General features: G+C 40.6%; 1 protein-coding gene across 4 annotated transcripts; it reads left to right on the forward strand.

Annotated features, from left to right (window-relative positions):
- The first annotated feature begins 4,490 nt into the window (after positions 1–4,490).
- On the forward strand, positions 4,491–17,391 carry avpr2aa (arginine vasopressin receptor 2a, duplicate a). 4 transcript variants are annotated; one of them, XM_028582526.1, is made up of 9 exons: positions 4,491–4,606; positions 4,710–4,818; positions 5,051–5,075; positions 5,725–5,798; positions 12,012–12,397; positions 12,514–12,759; positions 13,027–13,173; positions 14,144–14,771; positions 15,870–17,391. In XM_028582526.1, the coding sequence occupies exons 5-9, from the start codon at positions 12,014–12,016 to the stop codon at positions 16,070–16,072; spliced, it is 1,608 nt and encodes a 535-aa protein (XP_028438327.1). In that variant the 5' UTR covers positions 4,491–4,606; positions 4,710–4,818; positions 5,051–5,075; positions 5,725–5,798; positions 12,012–12,013; the 3' UTR covers positions 16,073–17,391. The 4 variants fall into 4 exon arrangements, with proteins under 4 accessions (XP_028438327.1, XP_028438326.1, XP_028438324.1 ...); XM_028582525.1 differs by having other exon boundaries at positions 4,491–4,818; positions 5,028–5,075; XM_028582523.1 differs by having other exon boundaries at positions 4,491–4,818.
- Positions 17,392–17,396: the final 5 nt, after the last annotated feature.

The raw sequence follows: 17,396 nt of genomic DNA on the forward strand, positions 1-17,396 counted from the left end.
TGTTAAAACCATTAAAACATTGTTCCCCTTGATTGTTTTTGCTGATTTTCAATTTCTGATTTGCTTTGTTGTTTATCCTGTCCTTATCTGATCCTTTTGTATGTGTGTTGAGCATACAGAAAATCCATCATTCTGAAAAAACAGACCATATAAACCAAGTGCAAACAAAGAGGAGAAGAAACAGATGATAAAGATGAGAGAAAGAAACAGGTTTAAATTCTTGACTGTTACAACAACCCTGAAGAAAATACATATGTATCTCAGACCCTTCTGCAGGAGAGGTCAGTTCTTAGGACCCCTGTTTGGTACGCATACCTTAAATATTGATACTGCATGTATGCTTTGAAATTTGAAACATCTCGATCCATGTTTTTTCCTAAATCCCAGTGGCTACTGATTTTGGTGCAACATATTTAATATTTAATTTGTTCTATTATTCATTAGAATACTGTACTACTGTAGTTTACCAAATATTTGGATCATGTTCGTAATTTATTTTCTTGTATCAATTCAACATCCATGCATGATCCATCTGTACCAACGAGGGCCAGTGGATCAGATCTGTCTTCACAAGCTTCCATTAACATCCAGCTTGGCAGTGAGAGTCACAAGTCTGCCATTCTGCTTATTCGTCTATGTCTTCTACAGCTATTAGAATGACAAATCACACAGAGATAATAGCTGTATTCCTTTATGAAAAGTGGTTAGCTATATTGCTATAATACTGTGACCATATGCAGAGCTTGCTATGATATATATGATGAATTAATTCACCTCGCTACGCTTAAGGCTTTGAAATTTCATGAACAGATTATGTCATGGACAATCTGTCTTTTGAAATGAACATAAAGTAAACAAAACACGTTAATTAATAATTTCTGCACTTTCCAACAGCAGGATTGTTGTTTACAGAGCACTTGTAGCTTGTAGCTCATGCAATCTCTTAGACCACAAACACAGCTTTTCACAGCTGTGGCTACTTCATAAAATCAAGTTTAGCATCATGCAAAAATATTTGATTAACTCATAAAAAGGGATTTGTACAACTTTTTTTTCTCATAGGCAGTAGAACTCCCCAAGACCTGTAAACACACTTTGATGTGTAAAATCGTTGGAGTTCCTCTTTGAGGACATTTCGCTGCAACTGCTAATGTTACACCTCTACATTCAATACAGGCCTGATACATACAATGGAGGGTTCACCTAAATTACTTACATTTTCTTCACTTATTTCTAGTGGTATTTAGCCATGCAAATAGTTTCAGTTTTATTTGTCCAGGTGTTTGAGATAGTCATCTATTGACAATCAAAATTCCTTTAACTTTCATTGCACTGTGCTGGCAGGCAGAGGAGAAGTAGATAGATAGGATAGTTAAAACTGCAAATAAAGCTGAAACTATGTGGGATTTAGGTAAAGCAACCCTATAAATGAAGTACTATTTTATCGTGATATAGATACATTTATATTTAACTTTTTAAGCACTGTAGCTCTGTATAAGAGCCTTGACTTCAATGTCCAATATAAAAGTGGAATGTGACAGGTTTGCAGTGGTGATTCATGCCTGTAGCATTTTGTGGAAAAAAGCTTGAAGAAGAATAACAGTAATTGGACCTTTGAGATAACTAAAAGTGCACTTTATTGGCAAAGTATTCTCCCACAGTATATTTTCCGGGTTATTATTGATTCATACAAGGTGAATCCCAAATTCTTCTGTCTCTGTTATTCATGGTTTGGCTGACAGTTAATGATTCCTTCAGATGTTCCTTAACTTTTCAGAGCCAACTTTGTAAGACCAGGTGTTGTTCTGTGCTCTGTGCACTTCTTAACCTAAGACATGGCCTAATTGAGGCCGTCCTACAGGAAGACAAATGTCTCTGTTGGACTTTTCGTCCCTTTGAGGGAACCAAGGCAGCACAATACATCGCAAATTTATCGTTATCGCAAATGTTGATATTGAGGTACGCGTATCGCAAAGACAGCTTGAATTGCAATAAATTATAGCCTATTACATGTGTCATGCATTCACACTGCATGTAAAAAATATTTTGCCAATCAGATGAAGCCCTACTGCTCTAGATGCTTATCTCCCATGTAGACGCTACTGACTGAGGTTGTACTGGATTATGTAAGGAGTTAGCCAGCAAAGCAGAAAGACATTAACACTGTATATTTAAGTATTTGTTTAATTATCGCAAGTGATATCGTCATCGCAATATTCAACAATTTTATCACATATCGCATGTTTTCCTGATATCGTGCAGCCCTAGAGGGAACGTTTAGTAGAGCAGCGCTTGTCCCTCCCTCATTACCACCACTGAGGTTCCCTTGAGCAAGGCCCTTAACCCCAACCGCTCCTGTGTGCTCAGTGGCCAGCAGATCAGACTGTGGTTGTACTGGACAGCTTCCAGGTATGAATGTGTAACTGTGTGAATGTGACAGGTCGTCATTGCAAATGAGAAATTGTTTTCAATCGACTTACCTGGATAAATAAAGGTTAAAAAAACAATAACAAAAAACCTGTTTAGTTAGGCCTCATCTCTCTCTGTGTTGAGGTTGATGGTAGCCATGTTTGTGGTCTCTGACAGAGTCGGAGATGACGCCAAACACTTTGGAGTGAAAAGTGAACTTGATTGAGTGACTGTTTTTTGATTCGGTTCAGTGTATTCCAGGACTGTTTCCATCTTTATCTTCTCCAGGCAGAGGAGGGCCCCTGATTGACCACACGATTGTCAACACCTGTTCGAATAAAGAGGCCCCGTAGGAGAATCATTAAAAGGTCTTTGCAGAGGAGACTTCTTCTCAAAGGAAAACAGCTGTCATTTTTTTAATTTTGGCATAATACTAGGAGCTGGAAATAAGCCTACACATGTGGGAAAATGTCCAGCCAGAAATCTCTGAGGAAAAGGTTGTCATAGATTGAGATATTTAAAGATCTCCACATTCCTTTTAAACTTGAGTGCTGCTCTGCAACTGAACATGATGCGCAAGAGATGCTCTACCTGATGATAGTTAATAATAATATAATTATGTGCTCCCAAATACAATACTTCATACAGGGTCTCTACATGGTTGTATTTTCACAACCTTAAAAACTCGGAGCAAACCACTCATCACTCTCTGTCACACATTTAACGTGATTTCATTCTCCAGCGAGGGCCTTTCCTCTTTGTTGCCGCTCCCTCCCTCTTCTCTTGTTCATCAGTTGTGATGTGTAGCTGTTAAACAAACAAAGTGGATTATGGAGTAATTTTTTGCTTCTTTACTGCTTTGTGACAAAACATCCTCTAAGACTAGAGGAGCCAGGATAATCACATTAGAGTGATTCTCAGGGAGCTTACAGCTCCACCTCCTCAGCGACAGGACAGAATAGTTTGACTGAGGGAGACATCTGAAGTGAACCTGGCGGCACTGCTGGAGGAAGGTTTTCTGACATCATGGGACAATCCAGTCTCTGCTGGCCAAGGATCAATGGTTTTGGACTGAACAGACAGAGGGTCCCATGTGGGTATAGCATGCTGTGTGTGTGTGTGTGTGTGTGTGTGTGTGTGTGTGTGTGTTGCTGGGGGCCACTGAATAGGAACAATATAATAATTGTAAAAGGTCAATGAAGTACAGTTTCCTTCTAAACTGCAGCTTTTAGGGAAAAAGTTAAAGGAAGCTGCAATTTACTTGTCAAAATAAATGTGGGTCCGTTGGCAACATTTGCCTGTTTGATTGGATTTTTGTGTGTTCAAAGTTTGTGCGTAGGCGTGTGTATGCATGGATTTATGAATTCACTCATTGTGTACACCTGTGTGTGCGTGTATGCCAACTGTATTTCCTTACCATCACGTGTGTGTCTGTGTGTGTGAGAGCCTTGACATGAAAACTCAAAGACAGCAATTTTTTTATTTCACTAGCCTTCACTGCTGTGTGTGTACCAAGGGCGTGACCCGCTGCTGGCCTGGCTGACTCGGCCAATCAGCATTTCTGGATAGGTGAAAGGGCATCAGCCCACAACAAAGGAGATGGAAGAAAAGAGACTAGAGTGCATAACAGGGGAGAGTTTTGAATAAAAACACAAGCGGCGTGAATCAATGACTCACATCAGGCATAAACCATCACAAAGAGGGGAGGTGCTTCTCTCTCAGACACATACACATACACACACAAACACAAACACAGACACAGACACGTACACAAACATTAACTTCAAAACAAGCTTGCACACATTGATACACCACGTGCACATGCAGATGAACCCAGTAGTCTTTCTCACTGTCCACCTACCTCCCTCCCTCCCTCCCTCTCTCACATGCACTAACGCACGCACGCACGCACGCACACACGCTTTATAGGTATGTTTAAGACCCTCCCTCCACTCCTGGCTCCATGCTCCACCCTCAGTCCTAGAGGACAGGCTGGTTAACCCAGGAGGAGGGGATAGTGGGGGAAGGGGGGGAGGGAGGAGCAGACGGAGCTCAGATTCATTTCTGCTGGTGGTGCCGGGGGCACAACATGTTGCAAGAGCATAACCTGACACACAAGGAGCTGGGACATCCACAGCTATCAAATGGATTACTCTGACATATACTTGTGAACTCCGACAAAGCAAAGTACCATACAGTAAGGAGACACACAAAGGACTTGTCCAGAGCTTGCAGAACTTCTTTGTCACATTTACAGAAAATAAAAATTAGCTGGCTTTGATGAAGACACATTCATTCAGGAGCCAGCTGAGCGGCGGGACTTGGATTGACAGCACTGAAGATGTGAATGCTTTGGGTAAAATCTGACCACTTCTTGCCACACAGCAGCACCACTTTAGTGGATCATAAGTAAGTGCCTTAAATTTACTCTGTGATGATTGTTTGATTTGAATATTAAAACTGATAGTGATCTTTATACTGATATTAGTACAAATACTTATAATTAAAATCCTTTAATAATTCCCCTCTAGTCACTAAAAACATGTTGCAGCCCAGGGAGAAACTTAGTAAGCCTGTTCACATTGTGAGTGAATGGATTTGTTTACTGATTAATCTAGGTCATGTCTCTGTACATTTACAGTGTCTCATGTCCTCATGATGCACAGGTATGACACTCTTTACAAATTATTGTTTTTATGCTGTCATCATCAGTATCATTAATCTTATTCTTCTGATTAGTATACTATTTATACTGTTAACATAACAGGGGTAGGTCTTGTTTTCAAAAAATAATTAATAATATTGAATAAGAGAAATACAAAACTTAGAACTTAGAAAGTACACCTATGACTAATGATATGATTATACATTAGGTATTTTTGGAATTTAAATGAACTATTATTGACACGAAATTAAGCTTGTATCACATATACATTGATGTATTTCTGAGTGTAGTCATCTGTTTACTTTGAATGACTGAATATCACATTAAGTTGATTTGATAAAAACAAATTGACACATTATAGGCTACATAAAGCTTTTGATGAAGTAATGCTTCTCACAGTATGTATTTAACATGCCTGTCAGTGCTGATTTCAACATGAGTAATATATGTTAACATATACAGTTGCCGGCACAGACGGGTGTACTTGATTGGAAATATTTTATGGCACAGCCTAATTGAAAATGCATGTGGTCCTCTAAGTTTTTCCGTGGTTTAAAAAAGATTAAAGGAACCGTCAGGTTGTTCATGTGATCTGCTCTCACATGTAATGTTAATGGCCTGTAATGGTGACGGCTCCTAATGTCCCACAGTCATCGAGTCGAGAGCGAAACACACCAAGAGAAAAGGACACGCGTGAGAAAGCTTACCATGCACTGACAATAAGGTGAGAGGCAACAGCATATAGACAACATATACACTCACCTTGTGGTGCTCTTCCTTTGTGTGTGTGTGTGTGTGTGTGTGTGTGTGTGTGTGCGCGCGTGTGTGTGTGTGTGTCTGTTTCTTTGTGCATTTGTGTGTCCTGCCCATATTTAAAAAAATCAAACGTCTTTAGATGATTAAAAGGAGATTTGTGGTCACAAACCGGCTGTGTGTTTATGGTACACACAGGTCTGCCCCTTCAAAGTTAAATGATTTATTGCCTGACTTGATTCGTATACACAAATACTAATTACTTAATATATCGATGGAAATGAAACACGTCTTCAGCTTTAAGCTTTAATTTTCAGTGAAAGCCCGAGCCTCTATCACTGAAGCAGTTTGTCTTGTCTTGTTTCCACTGGTGTCTTTATGCTAGCAATTTAAAATTAAAGAAATCTCTCTAGCTTGTCAGTTAAATCAACAAATCACTGTTTTGCAGAATCATTTTGTAATTTTGTGATTGAGAGCAAGAAGCTGCTGTATCAACAAAGTGCTTTAAAAGTTTTTTTTTTCCATTAATCAAACAATTTCCTTCTTTTTTGTGTTTGGCACAATCTACATCATGCACAAAATGACTTCCTTGATTGCATCCCCCATCAGGAAAAATCATCATCATTACTGTTATTTTTATGGTCAATTTGGTCTGGTTTCTAACAGGGAATAATTTGATCGTGTGGCACAGATCTAACCATGTCAGCTACAAACTCCCAGGCTGGTTTGAGCTGATGTGGCAACACTGTGGCCCAGTTTCCATTCTTCAGGGGGAATACTCTGAATTTGATATCAGTTGTGTGACGTGAAAAAAGTTTTTTAGTTTGTTTAGGTCACACACTTGTTGGTAGTGTGCTAGTTAATGATACGTTACAAGAACAACAGTCGGTGGTCCAATGAACAGGCTTTATCAGTGCTGATAAGGGGACTTCTTCAACATAAGAACTTGAGAGTTCTGGGGTGGCCTCTAGCTCACCCAGTAAGAGCGTTTACCCCATATTGGCTGAGTGTTGCAGCGGCACAGGTTCAAATCTGACCTGTTACCCTTTGCTGTGTGTCATCCCCCATCTTTCTCCCCTTTCCTGGTCTATCCACTGTCAATAAAGGGAAAAGCCCCAAAAAGTAATCTTAAAAAAAAAACTGAATTAGACAGTGCTGTCCACTGGCCAGGATATTATAGAAATAAATTCAAGCTGTTTATGAATACAAAACTCAAGTAAACATAGCTGAAATGTGGGCAGGTAATGACTGTATTAGTGTGGGCAATGAGGTGTGGCCCAAATGATTAACATTTAATGGTTTGTTTGGGCAAGACAGTAAAAGAACAAAGTGTTTACTTTTATTGCTCATATGGGCTGCAGTCTGGAGGCAGTCTTCTACCTGAAAGAGAGGAATAAATCACAGATAAGAAGCTGTGAATTAATGAGTACAGCAGGTGCCCCAACAAATTGAAATGCATGAATATATGTAGAGTATCCATCTGTCATTGAATTGACTCATTCAGATGCGGAACGTTTGCTGCATGTGAGAGTGCCAATGGGGATCTAATTTACTGATATGTGGGCCTTTAAGCAGAAAGTGTGGTCATATCTGCTTTATCATGCAGATGAAGTACTGCACAGCCCAACATGTGGCACCACATGACTCATCTAGACCTTTATTGTGTAAGAATCGATTAATCGGTATGTAAATAAAGTCTCCTGACACACCGAGAAAAGCAGCAAAGAATACCAAAGCTTAAGTATGTTACATGGTGTGATCTAATGCTTGATTCATATGTTTATTTTCATTTGGTTTAATCCGGTTTCCTACTGCAAATGTGTATTAATGAGTACGCTAATTTAAAATCAAACAGAAATATTAAGCATATCAGAAACAGTTTCCTCTGCAGTTTTGATCCTTAATTGACAGGAGATGGTGGATTGGTTAGGACAGAAGGAGAGTCACCTTATTAGCAAGAAGACTAATTTTAACTAAATGGAAATTAAGAACCCCCTCTTGTCATGCACGCTGGTTGGCTAATGTCCTTTATTTCCTTCAATTAGAACAAATTAGACTTTCTACAAGGAGTTCTTCTCAAAACTTTTGGAAGGTATGGGGCACATTTTTTCTATATTTTGAGAATACTAGTTTCTCACCTATTCCTGACTAAGATTAGACTGGTTTAAACCTGGCAATATGTCCTATTTTGTACTCTGTTAGGGTGACTACCTATTGTAATGTTTTGCTGAATTTGGATTCTGTATATGTGTTTTTGTACTTAACCCTCATTACTGACTGTGGGGGTTGTTGTGTTTTGGTTTGCTTTGATTTGTTGTTTATTTTATTTTGTGTAAGAAAAAAAGGAAACTAGTTTTTATACATATATTTTTCTACTGCTTTTGTATTTCTGTTTTGAAATTAATAAACACACCTGGGGGAAAAGGACAGTAGGAGAGATATTGACTAGGTGGATAAATGTAAAGACAGGTTAGGGGAAGAAATTGAAAAGAGGAAAAAGAGTAAATTAGTTGGAAATTAGTGACAGGTTGTTTGAGTGTACACTGGGCTGCTAATGAGGACAGAGAGGTCCTCATTAATCAGATTGGGTCAAAGGGAACTAATCAAGGGACTGACATGTACACACAAGACAGACTGCAAAAGGATGGATCTATCATTATGTTTGGATTATTGCACCCAGGGCTTAAGCCCCTTGTCTGATGTCACCACCATTATCTGCCAACCAGGTTGAAGTCACACTGTTAGTGTCTTTTAATGCAAATAAGGTGCTCTGTGCATGAACGAGTGAGAGATACGTGTTTCTCTGCCACGCAAGAGATGGCAAGACAGAACTAGAGACTAGAGATTTTGAAATCCAAACACAGTTGAAAGTAAGAATGGGCTGTTCAGTGTCCACCTCATGTTTTCTACTTGTATTCAAATTTAAATTTCTTGTTAAAAAGTTGTTTTATAATTTTACCATAAGTACAAACTGTAACATAAAGGACCATAGCAGTGGATTTGCATCAGATCCCTTACACTTTATCTTACAACTACCTGTTTTGCAAACCTGCCTTCTGTGTTGAAAAAAGAGTGCATGTATGTTGTGCACCATTCCAGACATCCATTTTATTCCTTTCATCCCTAGAAACATCCTAGAAACAGAAATTATGTAAACCTTCAAGTTTGCATTGATTTTTATGTGCAAGTAGTTCAGACTTTAAATCAATCTGTGCTCAAAGTGCATTATCACACAACATTAATACAACATTGACAGATATTAACAGGCCTGATTTTCACTGTGTCAGATTATGCAAGTTTCATGTCTGATGATTCATTTTCATATAATTCAGAAAATGCTATTCATAAAAATAAGAATAAGAATAGTACTTAACATACTTCAGGATGTTTTAAGAGGACTTTAACATATTTGTTGGGATCTCAGCATAGCTGGAACATGACATAGTTTGTCAAAGGGAATGACCAAAACATGTACACAGCCAGAAAAGAGGACTGAGATGTTGAAAGATGTGAATGCTTGGTAGCTATTATGTTTTCTTGCACACTTTAATTACCTGTTTCCGTCATCCCTGAGGCACTAGTCCTGTGTGCGGGGAAAAGGTATAGGATGGAAAGGACATAAATGGATGGTTGCACACCGGTTTGCCTCTGGAGAGGAAAGCAAGAGAGAAATCGACTCCATCATTAATCAAATTGAAAGCCTTAAAGTAAAGAGAGGAAGGAACTGTACTGCACTAACTACTAAAAGCAGTGTCTACAGTCTGTCCAGCTCAGAGAGATGGAATAATTTGTGCTTTACATTAAGTTGATCAGACAGATGGGAAAGCTGTGCTGTGCTTTTGTTATTAAAGAGAGAGCAAAGCAGGATCCATTTTCAGAGACAGGGTATGTAAAGGAATACATTAAACTCAATCCAGCACAGTTCTGCAGACAACATTTACCCTTTCTATGTACCCTCAGTTTAAGAAAATTCCTCTCAGGGCAGGAAATATCAGTGCCAGAAATTTTGAGCTACGTGTGGGTCTCCTGTCTTTGAGCCATTAAGCAATTTGAAGACAATCCATCTTGATTTCTTGGCTGCACAAGCCATGCAAATGAGACAGGAGCATATTTGGAGAAAATACTTTTTGTGTCCTTCAGGAGTTTAGGAAAACAGGGGCTCATTCAGAATGTATCAGAACAAGACTTAGAAAGGTAACAATACTTTGTTAATCTGTTCAGGAGGAAATGCCTCACACACTTCCCCATTACAAAAGGTTCTTCCTACCAGCTATTAATCCCTTTATTTCATTTTATTGAATACAATTTGAGAATATTAGCATTACTATAATACTGTGGATTAATTTCTACCTCCTCTGTAAGTCATTACACCTTACCTTCACAGAGACATACTTGAAAAAGGGATTTTGTGGGCAAATATACATGATGAGAATAAGATTATATAGTGGGTATAAAGGACTACAGCAGCACAAAGAATCTTCTCATGAATCATGCTGTAATTACAGAGAGAGGCACAAGGCTCATCAGGTCCCGACAAAGAGAGGACAGGAGATTCCTTGATGAAAGAAGGACTCATCTAATTTAAAAAAAAAAAAAAAAAAAAAAAAACTTGAAAAGGAAAAGATCATAAACAGAAAGAATATTACTAGCTTTGATCCAAAGGACCTTTGGACAGGGCCAATATTTGAGTACTAAAAACTCACTACACCAATGCAGATTTAGGCGGTGTTGTGGTTTCCTGGTGTGGCAGCGGGATTCACTCAAACAAAAGAGTCGTTGTCTGACTTAAGAGAAATGGTTCCACTCAGATTCTCTTCCTTTTACCATTTCATGTCTCTACCTTCATGCTGGGCGGAGAGGTCCAGCTGGCCTGGCTTGTCATGCATTCATCTGAATACATTCCTCTGGCAAAGCCCGCATGAAACGCTTGACAATATGTTCAGCTGTGTCACACACCCAGCAGCGAGTACGCTATTACTAGCAAATTAGCCATCAGGTCTCGGTGGAGTAATGAGAACAACCTTGTAAAGTCTTGTTAGTCATACTCTATTGCACAATACTATGACTAGTTTCCTCCTATTTTTAGATGTGGAAACTTTCTAAGCACCCATTCAGTGTAATATTTGTATACCTAACCACTTCTTACACATTAGTCAAAATAATACATTAACCCACTGTATTAAGTACTATAACACCACAACGCTCTTTTTATTTGACTACATTTTCTTTCCTTATCTTATCATCCTCTTTCCACTACTCTACTCTTTTACCTTTTCTGTGCTGTTTTTTTTCTTTTCCTGCACTTTCTCCACACTGCCGTCATTATTTTCATCCTTCTTGATTTTTCCACCCAGACTTTCATTTATGTGCAGTTCATTTGACCAAGGCTTCCCCCAGCATCCCACGACTCTGTTTCTTGAAATTGTTATCTCCTTCCTATGAACTTTCGGTTTTTTTGAGTCATTTATTTAGAAGCAAAGAAAAATAAACGTAAAGTTTATTGAGAGTGGTGGAGAGAAAACTGGATGTATGAGAGAAGAGAAAGAGAAAGAGAAGGGGAAACAAAAACAGGGGAAAGGAGGAATGTATGGGGGTAAGCATGGGATGAGAGCGATTATGAGAGCAGAGGTGAAGGAATAAGAGTGGGATAGAGGGGAAAGCTGTCAAATCAACCTTGAGAAAATATGAAAAAGAAAATAAACTATTCTGGACTTGCGTCAAACAGAACGGGCAGCTTTGAAAGTTACAAACGATCAATATTTACATGGCAGCATGATTACAGTCCCTGCCTTTCATTACTATTTCAAGTGTCGTACAATTGTATAACAGAAGCTATTTATAGTGTTAAATGTGAACATTTCTGCTGAATCCTGCGTCTCATGTCATGAGTCACGTATTGTAAATAAAAGGCCCAAGGTTTTTGTGTTTGGATTCTCAGCGATATGATCAGGAAATATTTCTCAGCAGACAAATTTGAGGTCAGGAAGGACATTAATATTGTGATAACCCAGAACAAGTAAATTGTTTGTTGATAAAATCTGCGCTTGCTAAAATTTGAGTGTAAACAGTCTTATGACCGTGCACCAGTTTGCCTGATGACCATTTTGCGCAGGGCATCGTCTTAACAAACCAGAAATAACAGCAGATTTTATTGTCTTTAACACTTTGTTTATCTGTCTCCCAGGAATGGAAAGCATCAGTGTGGAAATGGACTGGGATGGGTTAGCCCTCTCCTCTCTGGTCGCCACAGGAAGAAACAACTTCTCTTCCTCATCTTTGTTTCTTTCTGAACTGAACTCCCTCAACAGTTCTCACAGCGGGGGATCCTTCTTCGGGATCTTCCCTGAGAATGGTTCCACCACCACGCCTTACACCCTGCCCCAGCCCAAGATGAGGGACCTGGGCCTGGCCCGGGCAGAGATTGCAGTGCTCGGGGTGGTGCTGGCTCTCACCACCCTGGGGAATAGCTTTGTGCTGTGGGTTCTGCTGAGGAGGAGGAAGCATAATGCCCCCATGCACGTGTTCATGGTCAACCTGTGTGTGGCTGACCTGGTGGTGGCCCTCTTTCAGGTCAGTTAACGTGTTGACGTTATAGGAATTTAGTACGACACTGGGCAAAATAACAAACTTTACAACTACATACAATATAAATATATAAATAACTGTTTATTTGGTCATGTGTCTAGGTTCTTCCCCAGCTAATATGGGACATCACAGAAAGGTTTCAGGGGCCTGACTTTCTCTGCCGGTCCATCAAGTACTTGCAGATTGTGGGCATGTTTGCTTCCTCCTACATGATAGTTGCCATGACGGTAGACCGGCACCAGGCCATCTGCTGCCCGTTGCAGGCCTACCGTGGGGGAGCAATGTCCTGCTGGAACACCCCTGTCATGGTGGCCTGGGGCTTGGCTCTAGTCCTCAGCATACCGCAGGTAGGGAGGGATGAACACACATAAACACACACAACAAAACCTTGCACACACACACACACACACACACACACACACACACACAAAAACACATGGTGAAATTGGAAATGAGAGCTCAGTGGGCGTTCACACCCTGATTTCTACAGTAGAACTCAAGATGTTGGTCTATTTTTAGCTGGATGAGGTCATTGCAGTTCAGCTAATGGAAAAGGAAACGGATACTCACGGCTGCGGGTGTGCTGACCACCCTCCTTTTGTTCGGTCTTTCAGGTGTTCATCTTCTCTCGCTCAGAAGTGGCTTCTGGGGAGTTTGAGTGCTGGGGTCACTTTGCTGAGCCGTGGGGGCTGAAGGCCTACGTCACCTGGATGACCGTGGCTGTCTTCGTCCTGCCCGCCCTCATCATAACCATCTGTCAGGTAGTACTGTTTATTCTGGCTTGGCTCTCAATCTATGCATCGCTTTCACAAAGATCATAGATTAGGAGTACATGCTGAAAGCAACATTATCCAATAATGAAGCGTGTGGCATGAATGAAATTCTGTTTTGTTTTCATGGAGGGTGCATTTGGCAGGCATTGTTCGATTACCCGTAGGGGACTGTGGTTGGTGTAATGTAGCATCCCATGGCAGATAGGCATTCTGGGCTGCCTCCCATCAGCCCTGCTGCTCTATTTAGGGAAAGATATTTCCAGGGTCCAGCTATTTCCCCTAATTAACACAGCACTTTGAGAACCACTGCTGAGACGGCTGCTCAGAAAATCTGCCCACTCCGAGAACCTCCCGCAAGGAAGTGGAATGTACTAGATAGCAGCCAAACATAGAATCCCTGACCTTTTTTTTATTATCGGATTTCAAATAGAGATGCCTCTTTAGACACTTTTTCAGAAGTATAATGGAGTTTATGCAGAAGGAAGTCTAAATTGTGCCCCCATATAGTTGTTAAAAGTAAAAGGTGGCAGAAGAGCATTAGTTGGCAGTAAGAAACCTTAAAATCTGTACAAAAAAAACTAAGAAAAGCTATGAGTATAAATCAACTATTATTTTTCAATTTAAAATTATTGTTTTGGTTTCTCATCAGAGCATGAAGAATAATTTTGCTGCAGTAACATTTTATGGTAGCTTTTCTGATTGGAACTGAGTGGAAGAGTAGCGGTACTGCATACAAATGTCTGACACTGGTTTATGGCTGATGGTGAAGACCAACACACACTCTCTCTTTTGTTTCAAATTCCCTGCCACTGTTAGAGCCAAAATGCAAACAAGATTATCTGCAAAGAGCACAGACAAGCATCTGAATCTGGCACCTGCCAGTCATAAAACGTCATCCTCAGGCCCATAGCTCTCATGTTAAACTGTGCTAATTCTTGAAAATAATCTTATTTTTCAGATAAGAATCTTCCGAGAGATTCACAATAACATCTACCTGAAGTCAGAGAGGATGGTGATGACTGAGTTAAAGAAGAATGAAATCTTGTTCCGCTTTCACAGCTTTAAGAAGGAGGACGAGCGGGCCAGGGAGAGGGAGAGGGAGAGGGAGAGGGAGAGGGAGAGGGAGAGGGGGAGATGGGCGTCCGAAGGAGGGGGTAGGGACGACAGAGGAGGACAGCTCATAAAGGGTGTGAATAACAACCCTCACAATAACACCCATAACAGCCAAGTGGGACAGTGTTACGACTATGTACCATCCTCTATCCAGTATAACAGTTGCTGTGGTGAACATGTGACAACAACAACAACATCGCCTACACAGCAGCAAACACTGATTGGCTCAGATTGCCAGGACTCCTACACGTCCTACGAGCTGGCCTCAGGCTCACCCCGCTGCTCCCTTGACTATGCACGCCCTCCCCCTCCAGCCACTCCACCTCTAGCCACTCCGCCTCCAAGCATCACTAAAGCCATGTCCAAGACAGTGAGAATGACCCTGGTCATTGTGCTGGTCTATACTATGTGCTGGTCACCTTTCTTCATTGTCCAGCTTTGGGCTGCCTGGGACCCCAACCCTCCACACCAAGGTTAGTCACTACTTATCCATGACACCAGCCTGATTTCAATAAGTTCTGGTACAACATTTCAACATTCACCTATGTACAGTATGCAGTTACCCTCAAAAAGCAACAAAAACAGCAGCTGGGTTATACCCACTGCCAATGAATCACTTAAGTTGTTTTTCTCAAATGGATTGATTCTCCTAAGCCCAGTTTATCCAGTTAATTGCTCTAAATAGACAAACCCTATCTGTTATGCCCTATAAGCAGCCAAAAACAAAAGCTAAACGATTGGGTCTGGTTTTCAGCAACAACCTCTGATCAATGCTGTTGTCCATCTTAGTGAGTCTAAATATTCACTCATTATTTCAAGGACACCTAGCTCCAGCTCAGATGTGGTAACAGTGAGTGAAATACGAGGTCAAAAACAATGTTAGTTTTGACCCACAACCAGAAACCCCTTGAAGACATATCTGGCCTCTGTACATTTTGGCACACAAAAATCTGTTGATGTCCGTGCTTGCAACCAGTGATGAAGCAACTTAAGGCTAGTGTAGCCTTAAGTTGTGGCAGATAGTATGGACTGGATGGGTGTTGTCTGATCTAAAGCTAAAGACAAACATCAGAGGCCAGTAAATAACCTGTTTATATCGCCTACTGATTTTGCAACATGGCCAGATGTTGACATCTCATCAACAATGATCCATGCCAGCAACTTGCACACATCAAAGTCACAGTTAAAATCACAAGCAGACGTACGGAGCAAAGCACACACACACACACACACACACACACACACACACACACACACACACACACACACACACACACACACACAGCTGATTATTATCAGCTTTGTTTTCTAAAATCCGTTTTTCCTGATCTATTGTCCTCAATTTGGGTTACAGTATTATGTAAAAGACTTATTATTACCTGTGAAAAAAAACTACTATTCCGGAAGAAAATAAAATGAAAAACAATAATCATAAATGGTTGACATTCAAACTGAATTGTTTTTGTGTATATATTTTTGTTTGTTTCACAAGACATGAGCCTACATCTTGTCCCTGCATTTGCTTGTGCACTTGTCTTATAATGTGTGTGTATGTGTGTGTGTCCTCTCAGCAAGAGTGGCCTTCACTATCCTGATGCTGCTGGCTAGTCTGAACTCGTGTACCAACCCGTGGATCTACACAGCTTTCTCCAGCAGCGTGTCCAGAGAGCTGCAGAACCTGCTGCAGTGTAGGTCGCGAACTGGCCGCCGGGGCTCCCTGCCCGACGACTCCACCACCACACACACCTCCACCACCAAGGACAGCCTGTACTGACAGAGACTAATGAAACAGAAACAGACACACAGAGACATGTTTGAAAATACATGCACGGGTGCACATGGGCCCGATGCAATGAAGTGCAACTCTGCCATCACCACCTCCAGCGTCGCAGCCTGAGAACAGAGCGCACTGACCTCTACCAGATGTTTCCAACAACAAAGGACAGCTGTACTGTCAACAGGACCTTTATCTGTAATCACCGGTCCTCTCCACCCCAGCAGAGAGGAATGGTGTCATTGAGAATGTCAACACCATTTTATGAGGGCATGGTGGAATATACAGTGGCTGTCAGTGACAACATCTGTAATGCAAAATGGCCTTGAAAGTAAAGAGATTTTCACCTCAAATGAGGTTGAGAAGGACCCTGTGCATTGATTTATAAGAGTAAAACTCGTTCCTGCTCACACTGAGTGGAGCAGCAGGAATGCAAGGGGTGGATCACTGAATGAATGGCTTTACGGCACGCCTAATGTACAAAGCAGCAGACAAAGCAATGGGTGTAGGGAAAACAAAGCATCAGACTAAGTGAAAGAGAGAGACACACACATACAGACATACAGACATACAGCAATTAGAGCGAGACAGCTGTAGGACTGAAACCAGACAGGGGAAGACATGGATGTTACAGCTGCAGGAGCAGTCATGAGAAGGCTGTAGTACAAATCTAATAATGTGAACAATCTTTGTTGAATCAAAGAAAGTAGATCAGAGGTGGATTCTTGAGGCTGAATTCATATTCACTCAGGAAGAATCCTGTTCCAAGGAACAAGAGTAATTTGTTAGCCAGATGGACAGAGATTCACTGATGAGGACAGAGTCAAGACACTGCCCCGCGAGGAACTGGAGTACTGGGGATTACTGCAGACAGAAACACACACAAACTCACAAAAAAAAAACAGAAGTGACAGGAGGAGGATTAAGCCTAGAAGAATACAAATGAACAGTACAGATTTCCGAAACCAACCGGGACACAATTATTTATGTGATTGTATTTCGTACAAACACAGCATATGAGGTACATAAAATTACTTTTCTGTCAGGCTCTCCTGAATGTATGAAACAACAACATGAACATTAAGGTGAAGATGCAGGAAAGAAACAAACAGCATTCCATGCACAGGATAAACAATGTAAAGTATATTTATTTAAAATATAAGGCACATGAAATACATTACATTTTGTGTAAGATAAATGTTGAATGTAAATATACAATTGTAATGTCGGATATGTATAGTAAAAAACAAGTAGATGTCAAACCAAAGATTTTTTTTAAAGCTTGACTGTAGAATCCATTCAGGTCTTAAAGAGGTTATTACAG

Source organism: Perca flavescens, chromosome 7, assembly GCF_004354835.1.
Source record: "Perca flavescens isolate YP-PL-M2 chromosome 7, PFLA_1.0, whole genome shotgun sequence".
NCBI lineage: Eukaryota > Metazoa > Chordata > Actinopteri > Perciformes > Percidae > Perca > Perca flavescens.